Genomic DNA, 14,905 nt, shown 5'->3' with positions numbered 1-14,905 from the left:
TCCAGTGAGAACGCTCCCATAGTCTAACTTAAAAAATCGGGATCATTCGTGCGTTCTCGTAAGTCGTACGTGTTCGCACGACCTAATTTCGTACACGTATAGTACGATTCAAACTTAAATGCGTCTGCATGAAGTTAGCTTTGCGAAAGAGAGACGTGCGCATTTACGTTTGAATCGTACTGTACAATTGATACAAAATGAGGGCGGCATTATGACCTTAGAAATGAAACAAAAAATTATACAATTTTACCATTTTTATTGAAAGATTTTTTTATGTACAATCTAAGAAAAAAATATGTATCACAAAAGGACGTTTTGTCGAAGGCACTACATTACAATAAATCTCTGTCCATATACAACCTGCAATGCGTTGTCGGGGACGCGGACGCTAACAAAATATCGTATGGTACATATTTTTTACACATTTGTGATGTCACACCGCATCGTGCGAAACAAAAATGAATTAAAAAAAACATTTCTTTTTCAGAAACGCTATTCTCCACACATCATTTTATGGGAAGAGAATATACCTACATACAATGTCTGTGGCCCCGCCATTGCACGGTTGTGTGGATATACCCCTTAACCTCCCTATCTGTACAAACAATTCACTCGAAAATGTAGTATTGTATCAAAATTATACTTCATTTGTTGTAAATACACATAATATTACATTTTTAAGTAAACTATTGGAACCCACGAGAAACACTTATTTAGTAATCTACGAACAATGTAATTGTCAAAAAATATAGGAATTACAGAACACGACACGAAAGGTGACAGTGCGTACTTCCAACGTATTAGGGTGCGTTTCCACTGAAACGGAGCCGAGCGGAGATGTGTTTTGGACCTATCAGATTACTATCAGATAGAGATTGGAGATATCAGATCAGATATTAAAATATTGGCCATCCTGCAGGTGGTCCCGTGGTATGTGACTAATTGATCACCTTTACTAAGCAAGTTTGGCTAACGTGTAAGGGCGCGCTAACACTGAATGAAGTGGATACCTGTGTTCTCGACCAATCAGGTTATTGTTAAATGAAGTGATAATTTTATCAATATAATCTGATTGGTTGGCAGCGACGTGTGTCTGCTCCGCCCCGCTTTAGTGGACAGTCACCTTTAAAGTAATCGCAAAATGAGCACTTTTCCAACTTTCGTGTCAGGTTCTTTAATAACAATACTCTTAAGCTGTCTACACACGAAATTAATATTAACAAAATCATTAATAACAAATCACGGACGTAGTCGGCGTTTGATTAAATATTCAAATATAATTATTAATTACAAAAACATCTATTTAATTAATTAACATATAATTTATTTATGTCAAATTCCACTTGTTAATACTTGCAGTCTTTGATTTCGTTGTGACTACCAGCATTAATAATATAGTAATAATTATTTATTTATTAACATTTAAATATAAACGCTATTTACAATATATTCGATGATTAATTAATATTAATAATAATATAATCTAATTCGAATAGGAATACTCTGCGCAGAGCGAAGACTATGAAAACACCCTAACACCGTGCGAAGTAAAGGTGTACACCCACTGTATAACACCGTAACATAATGGTACTAGACAAAAATTCTGTTAATTTAACGGATATCAGCACCAATGGCATACATAAAACTAAAATAGGCAAAAAAAGAGGCTTAAAATTTAATTAAATTGAAATTCTCCCCAAAAAGGTTTTCTTTTTCATACTATTTTCTCATTAATTTCTATGAATCTAAGAATAATATTTTATCAAAGGCAATAAATACTTTTTTGCCCGTAAAATGGTGCATGCCACTGTCATTTCCACTCTGTTATTAACAACATAAACGACACGGCAACTCATATAGCCGAATAAGGAATTTAAATCTGATACCAATTACATATTTGACCTGTATGTGTAACAAGATGCATACGATCTCATACAGTGGGCGAACACCCTAAACAGTGCCCATACTTTCCACCTCACTTGAAAACAGACAACGGTATTATAATATTTATAGTACGTATCATGTCTAACATATGTTTTTTACAGGTCTAAAATTAATGGGCACTGTAAAATACAGTGGCAATATGACATGAAACCTAGCTCTAATGGCGTTTTGACAGCATTCGTTAGGATTTTTAATATTATGGCTCCACAACCCTAAACGAATCCGCACTAAAAACGAAACAGACAAAACAATATTCGAAAAACCCTTACAAAAAATAAATGAAAGTTTGACAGTGATGTGTCGGTTCTGACGTCGCGTCGCCATAACTTTGAAGGTAGACAAAAAATATTTTAAGGCTGTACGATCTTTGCCTCACCCAAAAGGGAATTAAAAAGTAAACAATAAAAAAAGTACACAAGAGTGTAACTAAAAAATACTGTCAACGATATGTGTGACATCAGATAGTTTTTAATCTTCTTTTATATGATATGTTTCTATCAAAATTGAGATCATAATGACTAAAGCTGTCATATATTGCCACCATATTCTATTTTTATTACGTGCACGCTTAGATATGCACTTTGTGACTGCCATTATAACGTCATATTAAGTCTATAATTAATGTATATTTACACGAAATTTTTGTTCATATATTTTAGTGTATGTGCATAACCTAAGCGCACACGCGTTATAAAAATATATTGTGTAATAAACAAGAGACAAAGTGCAACACGCTACAAAAACAACATAAAAAAGCTTACATTCGTAAATAAATATTGGCAAAAACACCAAAGACAATTAAAAATAAAAATAATATAATCATAGATTAAATAAACATCGTCGTTGCAATATGATGCATCCCTTCTTTCTTCTTTTTAATTTAAAAATAAATGGCATTAGACTCGAAGCGTTCAGGTACGCTCGAAACGTAAGCATTTCTTTTTTAAATTATTGATTGATTTTGCAAAATTTTTTTTTTTTTTTTTTGTCATAACCTAGTATAAACCTGGCCGGCATTTTTATTTAACTAGAGAGGCACGAATCTTATTTTTTTATAATTATTGATGGCAAGATTAGTGAATGCAATATTATTTTTAGGGTGAAAAAAGGTAGGTAAATAGCCTCTAATGTCAGTCTAACCGAACAAGGTAGGGTATGTGAGTCAATCAATTCGATAAGTCGAAATAACGACCTAAAATCGAATTAATTTTAAATAGTAATATTAGACGTTAGAAGTTTCATTGTTACAAATCGTTTTAAAACAAAATACCACAAAGTTTTACAGTTATGTCAAATATATTTACATGTCAAAAAGGACACGCTATTTAAAGCAAACTATAAAAATTTATAGCATTTCCTTATATTTTGCAATATGATTAAAAACTGAATTATTAAACATAAAATAGTATTGTTGTCTGCCCACTTTAATAGAAAATAAATAATCATAGTTTTCCTTCTTTTTTTCATTTTTTGAGTTTCTCACTTCAATATCTAAACCATTAAATAAATAAAGTCAAATATTCACACATACCCTGTCTTGTCTTATCAAATACATCTTCAAAAGTCATTTTTTTAGTATTTCAAATATTTTAACATGAGTATAATAATCGTTTTTTTTTTTCGCTTTATCAATATTTTTGACGTCCGAAGAATCACTAAATAAATCTCCAATAAATTGGGTAACATACAATTATTGCTTTAAATATATTTCTTATTCCTTTTATGATTATGTATAATCGTATAAACTTTTCTAAAGGCACATTAAAATTGCGTAAATAAAGCCATGAATTAACTTTTCGATTCTTATACATACATGAAGACCGTTTGGCTATGTTTGTGTGAGTGCACACGTACACATTGTCATAGTGTGCGTGGCGCTGTGTCGACCGTGACGCGTTTTACGTTACGCACACAAATTCGTAAACGGTTATCGGTACACTCACAACTACAACCAAGGCTGAGCGGTCAGTACGTTATATAACAAGTTCCTAATAGCCTTAAAGGGCTGATATCCAGGGTCATTAAATGAATTTAAAAAAGTTCCAAATGTTGCTATCATCTCCAGTGGGGTGATTCGCTAACTCAGTTTCTAACTCTGAATGATAGGCACCAAGCTCATTTTTTAATCCATTGAGGTTTTCTACGAAAAACATTTTAAAGCAGCAATGTAGAACCAACCAACCTCGGTGGCTATCATTTAGTGTTAGACACTGAGTTAGCGAATCACCTAGCTGGTCACATTACCTTATAGGGATGACTGAAGGGAATTTTAATATGTCACTGGTTTAGCTAATGAGGCCCTGTCCACAGTTCACCAGAGGCCAGAGCTTTTGAACAACTTTTATAGTTAATGCTAACTGTGCATAAATCTGTCATTTAGTATGGATATAAACTTATGACAAAACGATGATTTGCTAGATTTTCGCAACGTTAACGTTAACTAGAAATGTCTTAGGGCTCTGCAGTCTACTCAGTCCTAAGATTTTAAGCTCATTGAAGGTAGTGGTCCGCACCATAGCTATTACTGAGGCCATAGACCAAGTCCACAGTTACTGACTCAGTCCTAAGATCTTAAGCGCGATAAGGAGAGGGCCACATGTCCACACTACAGCTGCTATGGACTGAGGCCAGACCAGTCCACAGTTACTCTTTCCTAAGATCTTAAGCGTGTTGAGGACAGGACCACATCACAGCTGTTACTGACTGAGGCCCGCCCAGTCCACGGTTACTGACTGAGTCCGAAGAGTTTAAGCGCGTTGAAGGCAGTAGCGAGGGCCACGTCCTCAGGCCCCTGGCCCAGGAAGCCCGCGATCAGTTCCACGATGGCTGGTAAGGCGCAGGGCTCGTTGCGTTGGAACGTGCAGTAGCGGTTCACGAAGTTCATGGATCTGGGTAACGGAAGTTTATGTTTAAGACGACATAGGGGCCGATTCTCTTGTACACAATCTCTAAACTAAACTAAATGAACAGGTCTAAATCTAGTGCTATCCTTTTCCGCAAGCAACATTATGAAAGGGATAGCAATAGATTTAGACGTGTTGTTTTAGTTTAGTTTAGAGATTGTGTACCAGAGAATTGGCCCCATTGGCGAAGTAAATTGCGCCCGTCTGGTGCAGCCGCGCGCCATTAAAAAAAAAAAAAAAAAGTTTTTTTAAATAAAACTTTATTCAGATAACTTAAACTAAGAATGAAATCTATAAAGCGTACCCGTTTTCAATTTGCTCAGACTTAAAACTTTTAAAACGAGATATACTTTTTGCAGAAATCAGATGATATAAACAAGTACTCAATATAAACACCTCATACCTCAAGGCGTACAAAAAAGGTCCTGACACGCGAATAAACAACAAAGTGACCCTTTAAGGTTTAGTTTCTGTATCTTCAATTTTGTATTGAAGAAACAGAAGAATATGCGATAGGTCGAGCTGGTAATCGGGGTATGAGACGGGCTGTGCGGTTGTGCGGGGCGTTTCCACCCCGATCGCCATCTCGAACTGTCGCGGACTATAGATTTATGCCAGCGATATAACACGGTCTCTTTTTATCAGTGTTTATAACGATTAATCTTTTTGAAGATGCATCATGGAGGTTTATCGATATCAGTCATACGATCTTATCTATCATCTCACATTGCTTATCTGACATTATCGATATCTGTACAATATCGATTCTATCAGAAAAACAAACACAAGAAGTCCTCGGGTGATTATTATCGGAATTGAAACTAAGTCGCAAGGAGAACATAATCACTACCCATATTTTAAATGCGAAAGTGTCCTTGTCCTTCAATCACGTCGCAACGAAGCAACGGATCGACGTAATTTTTTGCATGGGTATAATTAAAGACTTGGAGAGTGACATAGGCTGCTTTTTATCTCGGAAAATAAAAGAGGAACACGGAATTTTTAAAACCTAAATCCACGCGGACGAAGTCGCGGGCATCAGCTAATCACGTCAATCCGATGCACCGTTGCGAGGTGATTGAAGGACAAACCAATAAACCAACAAACAAACAAACAAACACACTTTACCATTTATAATAAGGGTACTGATTTTTTTCGTGTTTTTTTAGTGGTATTATATCAGTAATCATCAGTACCCGTAGTACAAGATTTTACGTCTCACCAAACCAAACCAAATTCGATAGTCGAAATACTTCCGCGTTACAATAAAATGGACCTAAACAGCCTTGAATTGAAGTCAAATATTCAATGCCACTGATTTTAATTTCGCAATGTTTCCGCTTGGAGCGCTGGCTGTAGAAGTGTAGACAAACTTGAGCTTTAAAACAAGGCATTTAAGATCCAGTTTACTGTAACGCGGAAGTATTTCGACTCTCGAATTTGGTTTGGTTTGGTGAGACGTAAAATCTTGTACTACGGGTACTGCAGTACTATCACTTGTCTTCGTTTTTGCCAGCGTTCTTGTTACGATCTGTATTCAACATGAATAAAAAAAAATTATATGTTTAGGATTAAAAACATCTACAAACCTTTCTGTAAGCGAATCCTTAACGTGCAACGGCAATTTCGAAGCCCTCATGTTAGGGTACATGAACGGAGAGTCGGTCTCAACCAGCAACTTGTCCAAAGGCAGTATCCTCTCCGAAAGCAACCGCCGTATCCCACCATCGGACTTGTCCTTACAGACATACCCCGTTATACCCAAATAGAACCCTTTCTCTATGTACTTGATGCCTTGCTCTACAGAGCCTGTGAAGGAGTGGATCACTACTGGTGGAAGACGGTTGCCGAATTCGTCCAGGATCTTTATTAAGTCGTCCTGAGCTTCTTTCTCGTGGACGAAGACTGGTTTTCGGAGTTCGCAGGCCATTTCCACCTGTGGACAATATAAAAGTATTGTTAGTTTTTATTTTTATTTTATTTTTAGGGTTCCGTACCTCAAAAGGAAAAACGGAACCTTTATAGGATCACTTGGTTGTCTGTCTGTCTGTTGGTCTGTCAAGAAACCCACAGGGTACTTCCCGTTGACCTAGAATCATGAAATTTGGCAGGTCTTATAACAAACATTAGGGGGAAAATGTGAAAACCGTGAATTTGTGGTTCCATCACACAAAAAAAAATTAAATTGTGGACATAAACTAATAATCGGTATTTTCAATTTTCAAAGTAAGATAACTATATCAAGTAGGGTTTCATAGGAAAAGGCTTCACCTGTGCATTCTAAAACAGATTTTTATTTATTTTTATGGTTTTTTGAATTATCGTGATTTCGTGACAAAATTTGGAAAAAATACGACTCTAGTACGGAATTCTCGTTGCGCGAGCCTGACTCGCACTTAGCCGGTTTATATTTTTATTGAACCACCAACAGAATCATACAAAAATTTACATTATTCAAATCCTAGGTGCTAAGTTATTATGTAATTCAAATTATAGGCGGCTGCTGCATGCAAATTAAGACAGATAACTTTAGAGTTTGCGAAAAAAACAGATATATACAGTTACATCCTACAGAACTGGTAGAACTTGTTTCTGAAATATACTGAAAAAAAGCCTTCTTTTTAGTACCTATTAAAGTGTTACTATCTACTTACTAGGTAGGTATCTTTAACAAATACTTAAATTAAAATTATTAGAAATTGTTTCTTTGCCTATAATCTATAGTTATATAATCATACTCATATAATTTATACATATATTAATCATATATTAATATTGTAATACAAATGGGAAAGTGCATGTGTCTATATGTGTTAGCATTTCACGGCCCATCCGTTTAACCAAATTTGACGAAACGAAATGACATGGGCTACTTTTATCCCGGTAAATCGAAGGGATCTAAAAAACCTAAATCCACGCGGATACGTCACGGGCATTATCTAGTCCCAAAACTCCCAAATAATTCAATCTTGATCCAGACAAGCCTGTTTATCGTCAGTGACGTTCTAGCACGTCGGCTCGCCACTCGAGTCGACAGCTAAATATAGCGGCTGACACGCTATCAACGTGCCATTGAACGCCTGGAGTAGGTAGGCGTTAGGGGTGATGAGGCTTATTTGATACAATATATAAAATTTAAACCAATCTTGTATGTTACTTTAAGTATATACATAGTTTTACAATAAGTATTTATGTTTATGTAAGTTGTTTTAATATATATGTATGTATGTAATATGTATATTATATAATGTTACATAGTATCTATTATGTTCTTTTCATGAATAACTTTCTATCTTCTTTTTGTACCTATTCTACTCTCTCTACAATCTCTCGCACTGCCAAGGGTCACTGGTAGAGATCTCTCATAGAGATAAATGCTTCCCTGTCTACTTTTATTCTCTTTTTCTCTTTATTGCACTTGTTTACAAATTAAATTAAATTAAATATATATGTAGGTACTTTACGCAGACGAGAATACTATTTTACGGTTTCTAGTGAGTCCATTTAGTGTACTTCCAGTTTCTAGTCCCTTTCTTCTTTCTTTGTTTATTAATATTTTGCCTCACTTTCGTCGAAATACAACACCCCTGACAACCCTAAGACCAAAAAGTGCAACGTAGGTGTGTCTTAGTAAATCGCTTTGACCTCCAAAGTTCATATCAATAATACACAAAAGTTACTAGCAATTCGGATCACGATATATACATTTCCGTTCAAACCGTTTGTTTATCTGGAATTTTCCAAACCCGTGGTGAATTCCTTTCGTTAGACTATTTTAAGCGTATATTTAGAAAACAGAATGTAATGGTAACTATTATATTTTAGTATGTAGGGACATATTCTGAAATTTCTAGTAAAAGTCTAGTAATATAAGTTGAGTCATATCATAACATCAGTCGACTCGCAGGGAGCCGCTGGATTCAGGCGGCGAAAGACCGTGGCGTGTAGAAATCCCTACAAGTGGCCTAGGTCCAGCAGTGGACGTCTATCGGTTGATGATGATGATGATAAGTTGAGTTAGTTCCCTAAATTCATCATCATCGATCCATCGCCGGCTCACTACTGAGCACAGGTCTGCTCTCAGAATGAGAAGGGTCCAAGTGCGAATTGGCACATTTCTCACACCTTTGAGAACTTTATGGAGAACTCTCAGGCATGCAGGTTTCCTCACGATGTTATTATGTCAAGATCGGTTCAGCCGTTGAGCCGTGCAAATATAACAAATATTTAGACTAACAGAGTTACTTTCGCATTTGTAATAAAAGTAGGTACGGATAGAATGGATTCTAATTTTTGTTTCAATTTCTAATTGTTGGTTGCAACACAATTTTTTTTACACGAAGACAAGATTAATTACGTATATATTTACTACTTTGTGTTATCTCCCATACAAGGTAAACTAGAAGACCCCCACTAGGTGGACGGACGACATCGGACGAGTCGCAAGGAGCCGCTGGATTCAGGCGGTGCAAGACCGTGGCGTAAGGAAGTCCCTACAAGAGACTTATGTCCAGCAGTGGGCGTCTATCGGTTGATGATTATGATGATGATAATTTCTACTACTTTAACCCAAAAGGTTTGGTAATAAGTAGGCTTGTTTAAGCCGATTTGTATACATAACGACTACAATCGAATTCAATTACGGGATTATGACTAAGCCTTAAGGTCATGCATGACAGGCGCTTAAAGTTACGTATGGTTACGGTTAAACGACGCGGTTAAACTCTGACCACCAATAAAAAGTAAAGCGGGTTGACCGCGTGTCATGCAACTGGATCTAAGATAAGCTATGAATTATAACGCACCCATAGGTCAAAACTGTTTCAAGTCAAAAACATTGCATTTTAATATAAACTCATTTTCTGACTCGGTTATTATCTGTACAAAGGGCAATAACTCCTTCGAAAGGTTCTTAATTTTTTTTTATAATACTGTAATTGCCTATGTCAAAAATTAATGAATTCTCAGTGCTTATAAAATAGAGGGTCTTCCAAAATACGTAAAATCCACTTCCTTTGTTAGTTTTAAGTGTAATAACCATTTTAGATTACCGATTAAACTAAAAAAGCACGTCAAATCATTGTGACGTCACATGCCAGTATTTCATAGAAGCTCGCATACTAAGCGCGTGTTCTGACGTTTTCTAAAAAGATAAAGTATTTGACTAGTTGTCAAACACTTACTAATATTATGAATGCGAAAGTGTCCGTCTGTCAGCTACTTTTTCTGAGGTACCGAGTTATATCTTATATACACCCCGGGGATGGACATAGGCTACTTTTTGCCCTGGAAAATCAAAGAGTCCCACGGTATTTTTGAAAACCCTAAGGTCGTGTGAACTAAATTGCGTGCATCATCTAGTGCTACATAATATTGTTATTTATAACAGGCATAACATGTATGTTATCAAGAGATTATAGTCATTGGGGCTATCCAATATCATCCTTTGTTTACATCGCGCGAGACGTGAGTCACTCATTAGATGAGTGTGTTCATTATCTGCTTCATGAGCACGTTAATTAGCATTATATGCTCATTTCACACCAATTTCATCAGTTACCAAACTGTGAAACGGAATACCGGAATAAAAAGACTAATCTTAGAGCTAGGCCAATGCCTGTCTTACTATTACCTTTTACTCCGAAACAAAGTCGGCAGACAAAAAAAAAAAGACGGGCGGTGAGGCCGCCATATAGACGGCCTCACCGCCCGTCTTTTTTTTTTTTATAGATATAGCGAGCAAACGAGATTACCGCCGCCCATGAACATTTGCAGCACCAGAGGAGCCGCCGATGCGTTGCCGGCCTTTTAGGAATTTGTTGGTCCGCCCCTTGAATAACCCCATGTTATAATCTAGTGGGAACACCGCCGATGGGAGTTGGTTCCACAGTTTGCACGTGCGTGGAAAGAAGGATCTGGCGCAGCGGACGGTCGAAGTGCACCAGACACCCAGATGGTGAGGGTGAAATTCCTTACGGTGGCGCGCGGTGCGGTTGTAGAAAAAAGAGGGTGGAATGAGGTCAAAACGCTCCTCAGAGCACTCCCCATTATACAGGCGATAGAACACGCATAGGGAGCTAACGTCTTTGCGGTGCTCCAGGCTTTCCAACGAGCCGGTTAGTTTGGGCCGTCTGCCCGTTTTTCATCATCTGGCAATGACACGGACAAATTTTGCAGCAAATGCGCCAACCCTAAGAACACTTACCTGACTCAATGATCTAATTGCTCAGTACCAACAATTAGTTGTTTTCAATATTAGTTATAGTTTATACGATTTCGATAAACTATGTACTTATATTTGTAACTTCAGACTCAGAATGCCAAAGCATAGCTGTAAGCATACCAAGGATATTTCCTAGTAAATCAATAAATCTCTATTTTTAACCATGACGGACGAAGGTGGTTTATGCGTTTCACGTTAGAGGTTGTGTTTGTTTACGTCTGTTACATAAAAATTTCCTTAATACACTGGAACGATATTTATGTCCTTTCTAACTTGGGATTTCTAAAAAACAGCTGTTTAAGTACATTGATTTTTAATCAACTTTATTCAACCCAACCAATACTGATCACTGATTTGCTCTGCTCATTTCAAACATATACACTGCCCTTGCATTTCACGATTTTTTATATGACGTGATTGATTTTGCATCAACTTTTCTCAACTCACATCAAGTCTGAACTGAGAAGGCTCTGAGAAGTCTTTGGTATAGTTGAGACCGCACTCGCCGATCACTACACATTCGGGCGCCGCCACTAGGTCTGTCAACTGCATCCACGCCTCTTCATCTGTCATTGATTCTACATCAACTCTGCACTAACCTGTCTTTTGAACACATCCCTCTGCACCTGTGGCTCTGAGAAGTCCTTTGTATAGTTGAGACCACACTCTCCAATAGCTACACACTCGGGCGCTGCTGCCGTCGCTGTCAACTCCGCCCACGCCTCTTCATCTGTCATTGATTTTGCGTCGTGAGGGTGGACACCTAGGAATACAAGATTGATGACTTAAAATCTATAGACTATCTTCTAATCTAGTCCTTTCTATCATCCTATCATTTATTCATTCTATACTAATATTATAAGCGCGAAATTGTCTGTCTGGCTGGCTTTTTACGCTTCATCCGTTAAATCGATTTTGACAAAATTTGTTGGTTATTTTTAATTTCAGAAAATCAAAAAGTTAACAAAGGATTTTAAAGATTTTAATTCTGTCAGATTTACATCCATTTTACCCATAATTCTTTATTTATACAACATCAATAACCAATCCAATCAAACTGTGGCTAAATAAATAATGTGTATCCACATTCATCATTAACCATGAAGTGTTCCAGTGGTCAAACACTAGAATAAAAAATTAACAGTATTTACGCTTCTTTTCAATAATGTATTTATTATGCAATCGTTTCGCTACCTAGCAATCTGTTACGTAAAAATGTTCACAAGGTTTATGAAATGAAAATGTATGACAGCATTTCTGCTGGATCAACATTTCAAATCAGTAGTAAATGGGGAAATACTATAAGGCTTTTGTTTATAATGTCCAAAATTGGTTTAATTTTTTGTTGATTACTGTTTAGACTTTAGATTGTTGAGTGGAGACTACATGGAAAGGTGAGTTGGTTCCATAATTCGCTGCAGTGTGTTAGTAGAAAAGGGAGGGTGGAATAAGGTCAAACAACTCCTCAGAACACTCCCCGATAGATGCAAACAGCCAAAGAAAAGCATCTTGGAGCTACTTTAAAGTAGCTTAAGTCTACTGTACTGAAATACTGAACTACTACTGTACTGAAATAGCACAGGATGACTGTTTTCTGTTTTTTGGAAAGATGAGATTACTAGTTGATACCCGCAACTTCTTCCGCGTGGATTTAGATTTTTTAAAATCCCATGGGAGCTCTTTGATTTTCCGGGATAATAGTCAATGTCCTTCCCCGGGATGCAAGCTATCTCTGTACTGAATTTCGTCAGAATCGGTTGAACGGATGGGCCGTGAAAAGCTAGGAGACAGACACACTTTCACATTTATAATATTAGTTTGGATTATATTCTACACGCAAGAAAAAAAATTAGTGTTAAAAGTCATTGTTAAAATAACAGTCACTACAAACTGTCTTGCAAGTTTCTTCTCTACAGGAAGTGCTGCTAGTAGGCACAATAAAAAGTAGACAGCATTTTGAAAGAGTTACTACTTGGTAAGAATGATATTTATTTTTAACTTGAAAAGAATACTGACCTGCTGTGGAATATATTGTGCTGGGATATAGGCGGGTCAACCTCAGTGCCTCCTTGCTGCTGCGGACCGATGTACCAGTAACCATGATCTTTTGGACACCTGCAACAATCAGTTTGTTATCTATTTGTATATCTTAGTTTGGACTAAACTAGGGATTCACCATAAACTTGTGTCAAAACTTATGCTTTCTAAGTATATTCTTAAGTGTAATGTAAGGTAATTTTATTTCAACTGACTATTAAATATAATAATAATAAATATTAATATATTTCTTTATTTCAGACTGTGGCCCATGTGGTGTTAGTAAATAGTGGTAATATTTAAAAACTTAAGAACTATGTTAGTACGTACAGCTTACATGTAATTAAAATAAAAACCTTAATTTAAATAATATTGGCCTTAAGGCTAAGTCCCCGAACACAGTCTATAGATCTCTTAAGAGACTTACTTAAATATGTAAGTACATACTAAGTTAAGTACTTAAACTCAATCACTTGAAGATTGAGAAAAAATTAAGCTAGTAACTATACTTAAATCAATATTAATGCATATTTCAATTAAAATCTATACACAAAACATACTACACAATACATAATAAGATTCCAATTGGAAAATCAAAGTGTAACTCATTCACTAATTACTTCTTTATTAATAAATGCACCACCCAAGATTACAATCAAGTTTTAATTCAGTTTTTCTTGCTGCATTGAGGCAAATAGAAAGGTGCCTACTGCCTAGTATGACCAAATGTAACAACAAATAGAAGACAAATTAACACAAATATTTGGCACACGAGTAATTACTTCACGCTAGTGCTAATGTATTCCGCTGTTACGTTTAATATAACATTTTTGCACGCAAGTTTTTAATTTAAAAATGTATCCCTTTATTCCGAAATACCTGCATCTTTTGCCCTTTGCACCACCGAATCGAGATCACGGCCGTATTTCTTGTTCGTCAGGTTTGCACCGATGTCGATAACAATAAGGTTCTCGTAACAACCCTTCAATTCCTCGGAAATCTGGATATCTTCGGACGTCATTGTTTAATTTGGGAAGCTTATTGTTGCGGTGTTTACCTACAAATATTGAATAATTCATATCTCATATCAATTGTTTGTTATGGAATCTGTGAAAATAGTACTTACAAATTGTATCAAACACTCTTGCTTAATAAGCTTCTTAAAATTTCTTATGACTATTGGAAATGAACACCCTTTTCACTGAGATGCCACCATGTTTTTAAAAGAAAATGTTTTCTTTTGCATATTAAGTGCCAACTTGACACTTGTAATGGTGACGTTTGATGTCAATTTATACTGGCCTAGGATTGGCTGCAATAGTCATGTCGTGCTGGTTTGATTGGTTATTAAAAAACACTTTATGGATATAGCAAAGAAAACAAAGGTTTTAGCGTTTTGTTTCCAGTGATGTGGTTTAATGATTTGCGAAAAACTGTTATTTAAACATAATGTTTTTGATCAAATATAATTTTCTATGTAAACTAAATTATGTATTTCATTCTGCTTTTGTTTAAGTGTTTTTATATATATACTATCTATATTTCTCATTGTAACTGTTTGTCTCTATAAAATAAATTAAATTACCTAAATTAAATTAAATTGATAATTTCAAAAAAAATAACTATAATGATTAATGATTGGATCTTTAGAAACCATAGAAACTGTGTGGTGTAGAACCAAGTGTAGAACCTATGGTAGAACCAGTAACAAAACGCAGTCACCGATGACTTTGACACTGACAGTTAAAAAAAAAGTTCTTTGCAAAACACACAACATTATGCAACCAAATTAAAAACG

General features: G+C 36.0%; 1 protein-coding gene across 1 annotated transcript; it reads right to left on the bottom strand.

Moving 5' to 3' along the window:
* Positions 1-236: 236 nt before the first annotated feature.
* Positions 237-14,341, bottom strand: LOC117990766 (3'-5' ssDNA/RNA exonuclease TatD). The gene is made up of 6 exons (XM_034978263.2): positions 14,234-14,341; positions 13,987-14,164; positions 13,087-13,185; positions 11,670-11,833; positions 6,437-6,783; positions 237-4,832 (listed from the first exon to the last, which is right to left on the bottom strand). The coding sequence occupies exons 2-6, from the start codon at positions 14,126-14,128 to the stop codon at positions 4,670-4,672; spliced, it is 915 nt and encodes a 304-aa protein (XP_034834154.1). The 5' UTR covers positions 14,129-14,164; positions 14,234-14,341; the 3' UTR covers positions 237-4,669.
* Between the last annotated feature and the right edge of the window lie 564 nt (positions 14,342-14,905).

The sequence above is a fragment of the Maniola hyperantus genome, chromosome 18 (genome assembly GCF_902806685.2).
Source record: "Maniola hyperantus chromosome 18, iAphHyp1.2, whole genome shotgun sequence".
Taxonomy (NCBI): domain Eukaryota; kingdom Metazoa; phylum Arthropoda; class Insecta; order Lepidoptera; family Nymphalidae; genus Maniola; species Maniola hyperantus.
Note: the sequence above shows the minus strand (reverse complement) of the source record. Positions and strands in the feature narration are given on the sequence as shown.